The sequence below is a fragment of the Parasteatoda tepidariorum genome, chromosome 8, assembly GCF_043381705.1.
Source record: "Parasteatoda tepidariorum isolate YZ-2023 chromosome 8, CAS_Ptep_4.0, whole genome shotgun sequence".
NCBI classification, from domain to species: Eukaryota; Metazoa; Arthropoda; class Arachnida; order Araneae; family Theridiidae; genus Parasteatoda; species Parasteatoda tepidariorum.
The window spans coordinates 60,495,364-60,508,458 of NC_092211.1; the positions used below are offsets into that span (position 1 = coordinate 60,495,364).

The window sequence follows — 13,095 nt, forward strand, 5'->3', positions numbered from 1 at the left end:
TATATATATATATATATATACACACTTCTCCTGATCATAAAATGAAGAATCTAGAAGCTCTTATAAGAAGGTAAAATGACTTACCATCTTTGCCGATTCTCTTTCCGCAGTTGACTTTACTTTTGTCTATGCATCTTCTAAGCTTAACGTCGTACAAATCAGTTCCGGAGCACGTGTACAGTGTGGGTACATCATATATGCAGACGTAGTACTTGTTGCACTCCTTTGGATGAGCGAAAGTACCCCATATGTAAGGACACTTGAAAGGACCGATCTCTTCATCACCATCGTCGTCGTCGTCGTCTTCTGGAAGATCAAACAAGATTATTTAACAATCATACATAATTAATTGTTTTATCTTTTAATATTTCATTTCAATATTGAAAATATAAATGTCAATAAGTAGAGGCGTTTATAAAAGGTTTTCGGATAGGGTACATACCTGGCACCTAATCTGCTTGGGTAAAATATGCCGCATTAAAGTTTCAATTCATTTACTTTTAAACTAGCAAAAACTTTCGACCTAATGTGTATTCGCGTTATATAGCGGTTTTGGCTGTCCACTTTCTAAGGTATACAACAATGTTCAGTTTCTAGTGTTAAATTATTTTTAAACAATTAAATTCACTGATGGTAGCATTTTTTTTAAAAAAAAGAAAAGAGAAAATAATAAGACGTAATTATACTGGCCTACTAATCGAAAAATAAGTTCGTCATCTCTGTTCTAGTAACAGGACCATTAGAAGTTTACTATTCATTTCTTTGAATTAGTGAGCATAAACTCAATCCAGAGTAGTAAATTTGCCAAAGTAATTTGACAATTAATAGGTTATTGTTCAGTTACCTGAATTGACCAGAAACTGATCCTGAATTCAATAAAGTGTAGTTGTTAGTATCATAAATTCGACATTTACTAGGTCAATGTTCAACATATATTTAGCAATTCGATATTCAAGTTTCGCAAGTCTTGAGAATGGGTGCCTATTTTTTGGAGTTTGAAGCAAGTTGACTTTTGTGACCCCGTTTTCATATTTTGAAGCCAAAGAAGTTTTAACCAAGGTTGATTTTTATTTGTCCGTATTAAGCCCGATTTGAGTACAATTCAGTGTTACTGTCAGGTTTCAAACTACCAAAAGCTACTCGACATTTAATATTCAGTTCCATTATCAGTTAACTTTATTTTTTGGAGAAGGCCTTATTTTTTGTTAAATGTCTTTATTTACTGACTACTATTTACTGACTTTATTTACTAGTTTGGTATACTGACACAATACTTATGAACTAGCTTTTAAAGAACGATACTCTACAAAACTTTGACTATAATAATTTTGTAAGTAAAGTTAATAAACTTTTAAATTTAAATTTTTAAAAGTCCGGAACTATTTTAAACTTTAAGTACTATGGCACATGCAATTGAAGCGGTAAAATAGATTGAGACAGAATACATTCTAGCAAAATTAAAAATTTTCATAAGAAATATGGGTTCTATCTTCATCTTTTAATGTAAAGCAAAACAACTTTTTAAGATTTTTTTTCTTCACAGTATTCCATTTCGTACAGTATTGATAGGAATGAATTAGAACACTTAAAATGTTTTATGATTATTCTTTAATTGTATTCAGTATTCTAATTTTTACATAATTATGTTTATGAAATATCATCATAATTTAGAAAACTGCGGTCGTCAGCAATCGGTAAATGTGTTCGAATATTAAAACATCTCTGTTTGCTTCTAGAGTTTACTCGTTTTACGTTTTTTGAAAAAAAAAACTTTTTTTAGTTAAATTATAAACAATATTAGCTAGCACATTCACAGTACAAAAAAGTTCTAATTTTGATTGTATATATGGTTTTTATTTTTTCATATGCGTAAAGACAGAAAATTTACATCCTGGTACTTACATTGGGGTCCTTTATAAAGTCTGATTTCTAGTTAGTATAATTAGAGAATCTAGATCGGAAATCTTTATAATTTTCGGAATTAGTGGGAGTGAGAGATCTATCAATTTATGAGGAGAGTTATTTTCTGTGTGTGAGTTGTTTTCTGTCTATTTTTCAACTAATTTTTTGACCCTCTGGGGTTTCACTGCGCTAAAAGAAATGTTCAGATTCTTACCACATATATTAGCAGTAATAAAATTTTTTTAATGAAGATTTCAAGCAGTTAGGGAAATAAAGTATTATAAATAATGTTGTATGGGTCTATATTAAAAACAAAATTAAATCTATAATAATTGTAGCTTTTAATAATTTAGTTTTGAATAGGTTAAAGTTAGGCATTTTTGTTTCACATGGTTTCAACTCCTGCGGAGAAATATCCAGTGTTACCGACCACATCACACTTTTCCTGTTAGTTAACTAAAAAAACAATGGGAAGGAAATATTTTTTTTGTTTGAATAACAGGGAATTGCTTATTCTTCAATCGAACTTCATTCCGATTCACTCCCTGTTCTTGTTAGTGTTTTACGGAACACCATCAGCAAATTCACTAATGGTTCCAGTGTTTGTTACCGAAAGGCTCAAATTGAGACATTAGAGATATTTCGCATTCTCACATAGCATCCTGCACGTTCCCGTACGTATGTTCTGCTCAAAGTCCGAGGTGGTTTTGTGATAACTGCACTGGTCTTTCGTGCTTGAGCATGGGAGAGGTTATGCGAGAGAGCGAAATCTCTCTATCATTTCAACCTCAATTAGTTTTTTTATGAATGTTTTAATTTTTAAAAAAAAAAAATTCACTTTTGTTCGTTGTTTTAAATTTGTAACAGTTAGTAATCCTCTCTATTCGCATAATTTGGTTATTTTTTCTCACTCTCTCTTTCTCTTTTATTTCTAAACCTTCTTATATATTAAGAATATTAAAAATAAGATTAAGCATCTCAAACTATCCTTACCAATATCACGAGGAATTTTGCACTTGACAACTCTCTTGTCCCTACAATATTCCCTCTTCTTGTCATACGAGAAGCCTATGTTGCAGCGCCTCAAATATGGCAAGCCATATCTGCATTCGTAAAAATAGTCGCATTCTGTCGGGTGTGGATAACGCCCATAATAGGCAGGACAGGTAAAATTACCTTTATCTGGTATCAATTCACCTAAATTTAGAACATTCAAAATTATATTTCAAGAGTCTTGTTAAATCATTAGAAGAAAAATGTGATGGTATTTCTTCAATTTGAAAAATGTTTAAAAATATGGCAGTATCACAGGTGGCATACCTTTGTCGTCTTCATCAGGATTGAGGCACTTCACAGTATTCTTGTCTCGACACTGTTTCGCATTCACGTCATACAAGTAGCCAACATTGCAGTGCATCAAGGAGGGCAAGCCAGATTCACATTCATAAAAGTATGCGCAGTCTTTAGGATGTGCATAACGACCGTTATAATCAGGACAGACAAACTGATCTTTTTTGGGTCTCCATTCACCTATGTTTAGAGTATTCAAGATATATTAATGTGTTTTCTTCAACTTTAAAGAAGGGCAAAATATTTGCCTTCAAATGTATGACAGATTGCATACCTTTATCGTCTTTATCATCAATGAGGCACTTAACGGTATCCTTGCTTCGACACTGTTTATATCTATCATCGTACAAGTAGCCAGCATAACAATGCAACAAGTATGGCACACCGTAATAACATTCATAAAAATATGCACAATCTGTAGGATGAGCATAACGTCCGAAAGCCTGAGGACAAACAAATTGGTCTCTGCTTGGTTTCCATCCACCTAAATTTAGGATAATTTATTTCAAATGGTTTTCCATTAAAAGGCGAAATATATGAATATATTTTCATCAACTTGATAAAGGTAAAAATATTTTTTTTAAAATTTAATAAATGTAGGATTAATTTCAGAGATGACATACCTTTATCATCTTTATCCCCTTTATCATCTTTATCATGGATGAGGCACTTAACGGTATTCTTCTCTCGGCATTGTTTATAGTTCACGTCATACAAGTATCCTTCATTGCAGTGCATCAAGTATGGTACACCAGATTGACATTCAAAGAAATATGCGCAGTCTGTAGGATGTGGATAACGTCCGTTATAATCAGGACAAACAAACTGAACTTTATTAGGTCTCCACTCCCCTAAATTCAGAGTATTCAAAATTATAATTCAAAAGTTTTTGCATAAGAGAATAAATTTTTCTAAATTTGATGAAGGCAAATGAGGTTCTTAAAAATTGATGACAATGACATAGATGGCATACCTCTATCGTCTTTATCAGGGATGAGGCACTTAACGGTATTCCTGTCTCGGCATTGTTTATAATTCACGTCGTACAAGTAGCCTCTATTGCAGTGCATCAAGTATGGCACACCATAATAGCAGTCATAAAAATATGCGCAGTCTGTAGGATGCTGGTAACGTCCGAAAGCCTGAGGACATACAAACTTGCCCTTTTTGGGTATCCATTCACCTAAATTTAGAATATTCATAGTTTATAAATTCAGTAGATGCATTATGAGAATGTATTTTTCTCAATTAAGTCAAATAAGAGGTTGACTGGATTGCATACCTTTATCGTGAATGCATTTAACGTAATTCTTGTCCCGACATTGTTTCTGTTTCTCGTCGTACAGGTAACCTGTACTGCATTGTATCAGATATGGCAAACCAGCTTGACATTCATAATAATACGCACAATCTGTTGGATGTGGATACCGGCCGTAGGAAGTAGGGCATTGAAACGAAAGCTTCCATTCACCTAAATTTAGAGCATTCTAAGTTATGATTCAAAAGTTTTCTTTAAATGTGTGAATGCATTTTCTTCAATTTCATAATGACAAAAAATATGCACAATACTCTAATCTAGACACTGGATCGCTTCATATCACCAACACTGCTTTTTTATCCTCAATACAGTCATAAATCAGCTCTGTAAGTTTCAATTCGTGATTGTGATAATGTAAAGAATTTTAAGTTTATATTCCATGCTAACGGTTGATTAAAAAGCTCAAAGATCAATGTAATGGTATATTTTTGTTTCTTCTTATCCATTTATGCACTGATAATCATAAGCATTACTAGTTAGTGTGTAATTTCTCTTCATTTTTTAGAAATTTAGAGCTCAGTCACTAGACAGTTTTTAAGAGTTAAAATACCAAAATTCGAAAAATTATATTTTCTGTTTTAATACATTTATTTGGAGCTCTATTTTAATTAGGTTCGTGTAGAAAATTTGGTATTGTATTGTATTTGGAAAATTGTATTAATTCTCTTAGGAACCGATAATTTTTTAAACATCCCATAACTATTTTCTGAACCCTTGTAGGTAGATACAAAGGGTAGGTGAGATATTTGTCTGATGTTAGGCGTTTTAAAGAGACTTTTTATTACAAAAAATATGGCAATGAATATTTGCTACTTGTTGAAAATTTGTTGGTTCTCGTGCCATTCAAAAAACACAAAAAGGTCTGATAAGTTAAAAGAGAGAGAGAGGGAGTTAGTTACCAACTTAGACGCTGACTTCAATGTAGGATGAAAATCAACGTTACGCTGTGAAAACAAAGAATGTGTTAGGCATTTGTCAGTTTTAAATGCAAACTAAAGGACTGTATTTATTTAAAAGAAAGAGGAACCAACTTAGACGCTGACCCCAATGAAGGACGGAGATTTGTTTCGTGATTGTGGAAAACACTTAAATTTTAAAATATAGCAGTTTTTGAAAAGCGGGAAAAAGAGGTATGTTTAGGTAGTTGAGGGTTTTACCAACTTAGTCGCTAACCCAGATGCCAATGGGGTTTCATGTTATGTAGCGAAAAAAAAGGCCGTGTTTAACATTAATCAGTTTTAGAAATGGGCAAAGGTAGCTATATTTATTTCAAAATAGAGTTGCCAACTTGGACATTGGCCATGCTGTAGAACAGGGATGAATGTTAAGCGGTGTGAAAAAAGCTGTGTTTAATATTCATCGGATTTAGAAACACAGCTAAAGTATATTTAGTCAATAGAGAGGGTTACCAACTTGGTCGCTAATAATGGGTTATTAGGGCAAAGATCAATGCTACAATGTTACAAAATGTCACATTTAGGCAACTTAGGTCACTGTAGGCAACTGGAATTGTTTGTAAACAGCGAGTTGTTTTTTTTAAAAGTAAATATTTGTGATTAATGTGACAGATTTCTGTCTGTTTTTGTGCAAAAAAGTTTTGAGGTCCATAGCACACACTCCAACTGAAGAAATATAGTTGAATTTTGTTTGCGTCTAGCACTTAAAATTAAAATTTTTAGTAACATTGTATTTAGTAACATTTATCTTAAAATTAACATTTTTAGTGCTAGAATCTAAAAATTTTAATTTTAAGTGATAAATAAAGAAATAAATTTTTAGTGCTAAATAAAAAAAAATTAAAATTCTGAGAAGTTTGTAAAATTTCTACATTTTTCTTTAGTTTGTTAGATGCTGAGAAAATGATAACATAGACAACAAAGAACTGTACCTCCATCATCATCATGTTTACGGCACTTGACCTGATTCCTGGGTCGACATTGCTCTCTAGGCTCGTCGTACAAATAGCCTCTGTTGCAGTGCATCAAAGTCGGCCAACCAAATCTGCATAAATAAAAATACTCACAATCTGTAGGATGTGCATAACGGCCGTAGATAGCAGGGCACCTGAAATTAACTTTAGTGGGCTTCCAGAAGGTACCTAAATTTGAAACAATCTCGATTATAACTCAAGATTAGAAAAAAAAATAAACGTTGTTTTTAAAGTGCTATATTTAATCTTTGGCAATGGTGGAAGTATTTTAAGAAACCACAATGCAAGCAGAAAATAGAATGTATGTTATCACAAAAGTGCAGATATCAGTTATTCTACAGATTATCTAGGTAAGGTACAGATTAACTAGAGTAATCTGTTAAAGAGCAGAAAATTATTTCATTTCTTCAATTAACTAGGTAATTTGCAAGTTATTTAGATAGCATACACGTTATCAACTAGGCACTCGTTAAAGAGAATACAAAATCTTTGCTGAAACGAAACTAACGTTTCTGTACGCTTTAATTAATATTATATTATCCATACATTATATTATCTATAGCGGTATCATTAAAGTGTAGAAATCAGTTGTTCTACAGATTATCTAGGCAAGGTACATATTATTTAGGTAAGGTGCAGATTAACTAGAGTAATCTGTTAAAGAGCAGAAAATTATTTCATTTTTCCTATTAACAAGGTAATTTGAAAGTTACTTAGATAGCATACATATTATCAACTAAGCATTAATCAAAGAGAAAATAAGATCTTTGCTGAAACGACAAAGTTTATGTACGCTTTAATTAACATTATATTATCCATATCTATATTCATAGTGGTATCTCTAAAGTGCAGAAATCAGTTATTCTACAGATTATCTAGGTAACTTACAGATTAACTAGAGTATTCTGTTAAAGAGCAGAAAGTTGTTTTATTTTTCAAATTACCTAGGTAGTTCGCAAGTTGCTTAGATAGTATTCACATTATCCACTAGGCAATCGTCAAGGAGAAAATAAGATCTTTGAAACGACACTAACGTTTCTGAACGCTTTAATTAACATTATATTATCCATAGTGGTATCACTAAAGTGCGGAAATCAGTTGTTCTACAGATTATGTAGGTAAGGTACAGATTAACTAGAGTAATCTGTTAAAGAGCAGAAAATTATTTCATTTCTCCAATTACCTAGGTAATTTGCAAGTTACATAGATAGCATACATCAACTAGGCACTTGAGAAAATAAGATCTTTGCTGAAACGACATTAACGTTTCTGTACGCTTTAATTAACATTATATTATTCATACATTATATTATCCATAGTGGTATCATTAAAGTGCGGAAATCAGTTGTAACCAACAGTAAGAGTGAAAATATTTTTAATATTTAACAGTAAAATTTAATAATAATTGTTTTTATTACTAACGCTTTACAGTTCATATTTAACACTTCACAATGATATTTTTATTAAAAAAGTTGAATTCGGATCACCAAACGACTGTTAAAATTCACAAATTTAGTAAAAAACAAGCAATAGTCAGAGCTGACCTTTTTGTAATACTCTTGTGTCGAAAAAGCATATTAATTTTTTAAACTTTTGATACTGAAATTATTTAGTGTTTGACACTTTTTGATACATTAATTTTTAAAAAAATTAAAATTTTCTTTTTTTTTCTGTGATAGCTAATGTGATTGAAAATAACATTAATAAACTTCGAAATTGTCTAAAACACTAAGTATTTTCTTTATCTATTTCTCAAGGACATAAAAAATAGCACTGGGGAAATTTTTTTTATTGCATTCAGACGAATACTTGATCATGCCTAAATCGGGTGTGGGGATTTTAATAAATTTTGCTTCTAAAGCCACAAATAATTCCTTTGAACGGACATTTTTAGTCTATATATTTTGGCGAAATATAACTGAGTTGAAACTGGTGTTTACACTGGTGGCAACACATATAAAATCATCCAAGGAAATGTCATCGTACGTGGCTAGGGGCGCTTCCTTATTATTACCTCAGAAGTGAACGACAAAACGTTTCCTATGTGTTTACACTGGTGGAAACACATAGGAAACTATCTCCTGAAATGTCGTCGCACGTGGATAGGGGCACTTCCTTATCATGACCTGTTAAGAAGAGTACGAAAAAACAGTTTGTAATCGGAAAGTACCCCTAGCGTCGTATGACGACATTTCCGGGGATGATTTCCTATGTGTTGCCGTGAGTGTAAACAACACAGGGCGATTTGTGCCCTGATAATGTGCCCTAACTCTTTTAAAAGTGTTTCTCAACATATACACAATCCATTGTTATTACGTTCAGCGTACGAAAGTATCTAGGATCTGTTAAGAAATCTCATGCATCAGAAAAAAATTGTTCTCCAAAATAATCTTTTGTAATTACAAGCTTGAAAGTACTTACGCTGTGGGGTTAATTCCAAGTCCTTGGAATCAGCCTCTTCATGATTTTCAGCATGACAATAAATAGAGAACGTTGTGATGAAAACTACAAAAAAATAAATAAGTAAATTTTTTTTTTCAAATATGATTTAAATTTGATGTTATAATTTTTCTTCCTAAAAATGTCTAGAAAATCTTTTAAGCCAACTCAAGAATAGCTACTGACAGTCATGAAATGATAGCCTGAGAAGGATTTTCAGTGAGGACGAGGCAGACAGTAAGCTTCCAGTCACATGTTTCAATGTGCTAAGTGTACACACAAATCAACTTTTTCCAATGATAAAAGCTACTTTAGAATGAAATTATACAAAAACTATTTCTCCACGTAAGGATTTAATCTGATTTTTTGATTAATTCAAATTTAATTTGTATTGCAATGTTAATTTTATTAGAATAATAAATTCTTAATTTAATGGAAAACGAAAAAAGCGACTTTATTATGAAATTATACAAAAACTATTTCTCCACGTCACGGTTTAATTTGAATTTTTGATTCATTCAAATTTTATTTGTAAATATTGAATTTTAGTTTTATTAGAATAATAAATTCTTAATTTAATAGGAAACGAAAAAAGCGACGTTATTATGAAATTGTACAAAAACTATTTCTCCACGTCGCGGTTTAATCTGATTTTTTGATTCATTCAAATTTAATTTGTAAATATTGCAATGCTAATTTTATTAGAATAATAAATTCCTAATTTAATAGAAAACGAACAAATCTACTTTAGTATGAAATTATACAAGAACTATTTCTCCACGTCACAGTTTAATCCGATTTTTTGATTCATTCAAATTTGTTTTATAAATATTGCAAAGTTAATTTTATTAGAATAATAAATTCCTAATTTAATAGAAAACGAACAAATCTACTTTAGTGTGAAATTATGCAAAAACTATTTCTCCACGTCACGGTTTAATCTGATTATCTGATGAATTCAAATTTAAGTTGTAACTGTTGTAAATATCTTAATTTTATTAGAATATAAATTCATTGAATAGAAAACGAAATCTTCCTTAATTTATTTACGGTGGACCTCAAAATTGAATAACACTAGCCTTTCTTCATTTAAGCCCTCCGGCTGCTTAAATGGAATTGGTGTATGGCTGTAAGCACAATTCTAAATGACACAATAACCTGGGAGGGGGAAAAGTACTATAAAGACGTAGAAAACGAAATTTCATATTTTATTGTTTATTTTACCAAAATCTCTTCCAAAGTTTTCTGGTGCCGAGCTTTTTGGTATTCCCATAGAGCTAAAAACATGACACATTTTACCATATTCTGATAGCTTCGGGCAATTTTTTTTCTGAGTGTATAATAAATAGTTGTTTGATTGTAGGGTGAAAACACAAATTGGATAATCAGTCCTTTGTAGTGTGATTGTTTGCGTTTCTCGAATATGCATTGTAATTTTTAAATAGCATTACATAGATACAATTATATGTATAGCGAAAGTTCTGCATCGCGTTGAAAAAGTATGTACTTACCGAACAAAAAGATATTTGCCGTCCCCATTATCCCAAATTCCAAAACTGAAAAGATCTGATGCAGTGATTGATTTCGTTTTTAAAAGGGCGACCTTTGGGATAAGATAAGAGAGAGCTTATCCTTACTGGATTGAAAAAATTAACACCTGTTCAGTTTTTTATTCTACAATCACCTGCATTTTTTCCGATAATTCTATTCGACTAAATGTATAATAATTTTCATACAGCTTATCTAATTTAAAATCACATTTGCATTTTGCTTGATCATGGAAATATTAATTAAACTAACGAGTGTTTAACATAATTTACTTTGTTTTTCAACTTGATTTCATTATAACAAAACAGCTTAAATGATAAATGTTTTAGTTATTTCCCCTCCCTTTTATATTTAATTAAAAAGAGTAAAAAATTAATGATGTTTTACGTTTACAAAATGACTTTTTCATTACTTTTTTAGACTTATTCCCCGAACTCTTTTTTTTTTTTGGAACAATAATTAACAGACACAATCTTCAATGAAGAAAAGCTAAATAAAGCTTATTTTGAAATTCATTGGAACTGTAAATAAAAGATACAATCTTTAGTAAAGTAAAATTCAATTAAGGTTACTTCAAAATAAATTGTAACAAAAAATAAGCGGACGCAGTCTTAAAGAGACAAAGTTCAATCAAATTTATTTTAAAATATATATTGGAGTAGGAAAAATGGATACAATACGATAAAAATCAGCGAAAGTTGTTTCAAAATACACTAAAACAGTTTACAATGGATACAATCCTGCAATCTTTAATTAGGTAAAGCTCAATCAACCTTATTTTATAATATACTGTAACAATAAAAACGAATACAAACTTTAATGCGGTAAAGTCCAATCAAGCTTATTTTATAATACGCTGGAACAATAAAAACGAATACAAATTTTAATGAGGTAAAGTTCAATCAAGCTTATTTTATAATAAATTGGGCAATAAAAACTAATACAAACTTTAATGAGGTAAAGTTCAATCAAGCTTATTTTATAATAAGCTGGAACAATAAAAACGAATACAAACTTTAATGAGGTAAAATTCAATCAAGCTTATCTTATAATCGATTGGAACAATAAAAACTAATACAAACTTAAATGAAATAAAGAACAGTAAAGTTTATTTTATAATGCACTGGAACAATAACCAACGGATACCAACTTTAATGAGGTAAAGTTATATTAAGCTCGTTTTACAATAGACAGGAACAAATAAAGGATATAATTTTTATAATAAAGTTGAATTAATTTATTATGTAATTCAAAGAAAAGTTTCTAAATTAAATTGAATAAAGCAATATTAAGTTTCAGGGCTTGCTGTAACAGCTTGCATCATTTACTGAATTCGTCTGCAACCTATATTGTAAAATCGGCCTAAAAATATTACAATATGGATATGGATACACAAGCAAGTGAGACTTTACCAACGTATTCAAATATTTGACGCATAGATAATATATCGAAAGCAACGGTTCCCAATTTTGACGGAACCCAGATCAAGACATGGATTTCATTCTCTGTACTATCTGTCCCTACTGTGGGAGCAACGTTGACCCACCTAATATGGTACCCCTGGAGAAGTGGCCAACAAATCTGCTCTTCTGATGCGACGTCGGTCATTCCCCAGGCGGGCTTTAAAAAAAAAAGTTCCTCTTGTGTTAATTTTTGAATCTCTTACTGTTTATTAAATTCTAATGCTGAACTATCTTAATACCAACTGTTAACATTAACAGTTAATTGTTCACGCCTTTCTTTATCACGAATTTTAAATTTTCTAACTTTATATTATTATTCTTTTAAATGAAATCATAATAAACTTTATAAAAAAAAAAATCAGAGCTTATCGGTAATAGGTTCCAAAAAGCCTAGTAAGACAACGCCAGGTTCTGATTTACACAGGTTACCGATTACCGATAATACACATAAAAGAATTAAATATGAGATTTTGAATATTATACTAAGCGATAATTATTAAATATGATATTATTGTGAACGATACTAAATTTTATTTGGCAATCACAAATATTGATAACAATGTAGAAATAATATTAATTGCGAAAATATCATGATATATTTTTGACAATGGATCGCAATATTAAAATTTCACTCATTAGTAATGAGTATTAATTTTTGTTTAAGTGACAATTGGAAAAGGCAGTCGCCAACACATGGTCCTTTTATCCGATAAGTAGAAGATGAAAGGTTGGGTACCAACATATGCCCCATATATTATATGAGTACACATATATAAGATTTTGATCAGTTAACCCCTGGCGACCAGCTGGTCCGCCGTTTTTGGCCAAAACGAAACGAAATTTAACTGTTATAAAGAATACACAAATCTAAACTAATAAACAATAATACATTTTGACAGCAAAAAATAAACTTTCAAAAAAATTATTTAGTTTTTTATTGGTGTTGCTCAAGAATTAAATGACAGCATAACCAAGTAAACTAGTATTTACGTTATAAAGGCGACATTAATCGTAACATTTATTTGACCCGTTTAATTAGTAATTAAAATGGACTTTAAGTTGCTATAAGTTAGACTTAAGCCAGAGGGGCTTATCCTGGCGACGGGTCGAACCGTTACTCCTCCGGGGGTGGGTCGGTCACTATT

At 31.0% G+C, this 13,095-nt stretch overlaps 1 protein-coding gene across 2 annotated transcripts in view; it reads right to left on the reverse strand.

Moving 5' to 3' along the window:
* The window catches only part of LOC107439658 (uncharacterized), a 19,531-nt gene extending 8,970 nt beyond the window's left edge, over positions 1 to 10,561 (reverse strand). Inside the window, exons 1-10 of one of the 2 annotated variants that reach the window (XM_043052138.2) lie at positions 10,451 to 10,561; positions 8,922 to 9,005; positions 6,459 to 6,668; positions 4,535 to 4,723; positions 4,226 to 4,435; positions 3,876 to 4,103; positions 3,527 to 3,736; positions 3,223 to 3,432; positions 2,896 to 3,099; positions 85 to 303 (exon numbers count right to left, since the gene is read on the reverse strand). In XM_043052138.2, the coding sequence (XP_042908072.1) occupies positions 85 to 303; positions 2,896 to 3,099; positions 3,223 to 3,432; positions 3,527 to 3,736; positions 3,876 to 4,103; positions 4,226 to 4,435; positions 4,535 to 4,723; positions 6,459 to 6,668; positions 8,922 to 9,005; positions 10,451 to 10,478 (1,792 nt within the window). In that variant the 5' untranslated portion in view covers positions 10,479 to 10,561. Of the gene's footprint in view, positions 1 to 84; positions 307 to 2,895; positions 3,100 to 3,222; positions 3,433 to 3,526; positions 3,737 to 3,875; positions 4,104 to 4,225; positions 4,436 to 4,534; positions 4,724 to 6,458; positions 6,669 to 8,921; positions 9,006 to 10,450 lie in introns of both variants that reach the window. The other variant, XM_043052135.2, reaches the window with a different exon arrangement.
* Positions 10,562 to 13,095: the final 2,534 nt, after the last annotated feature.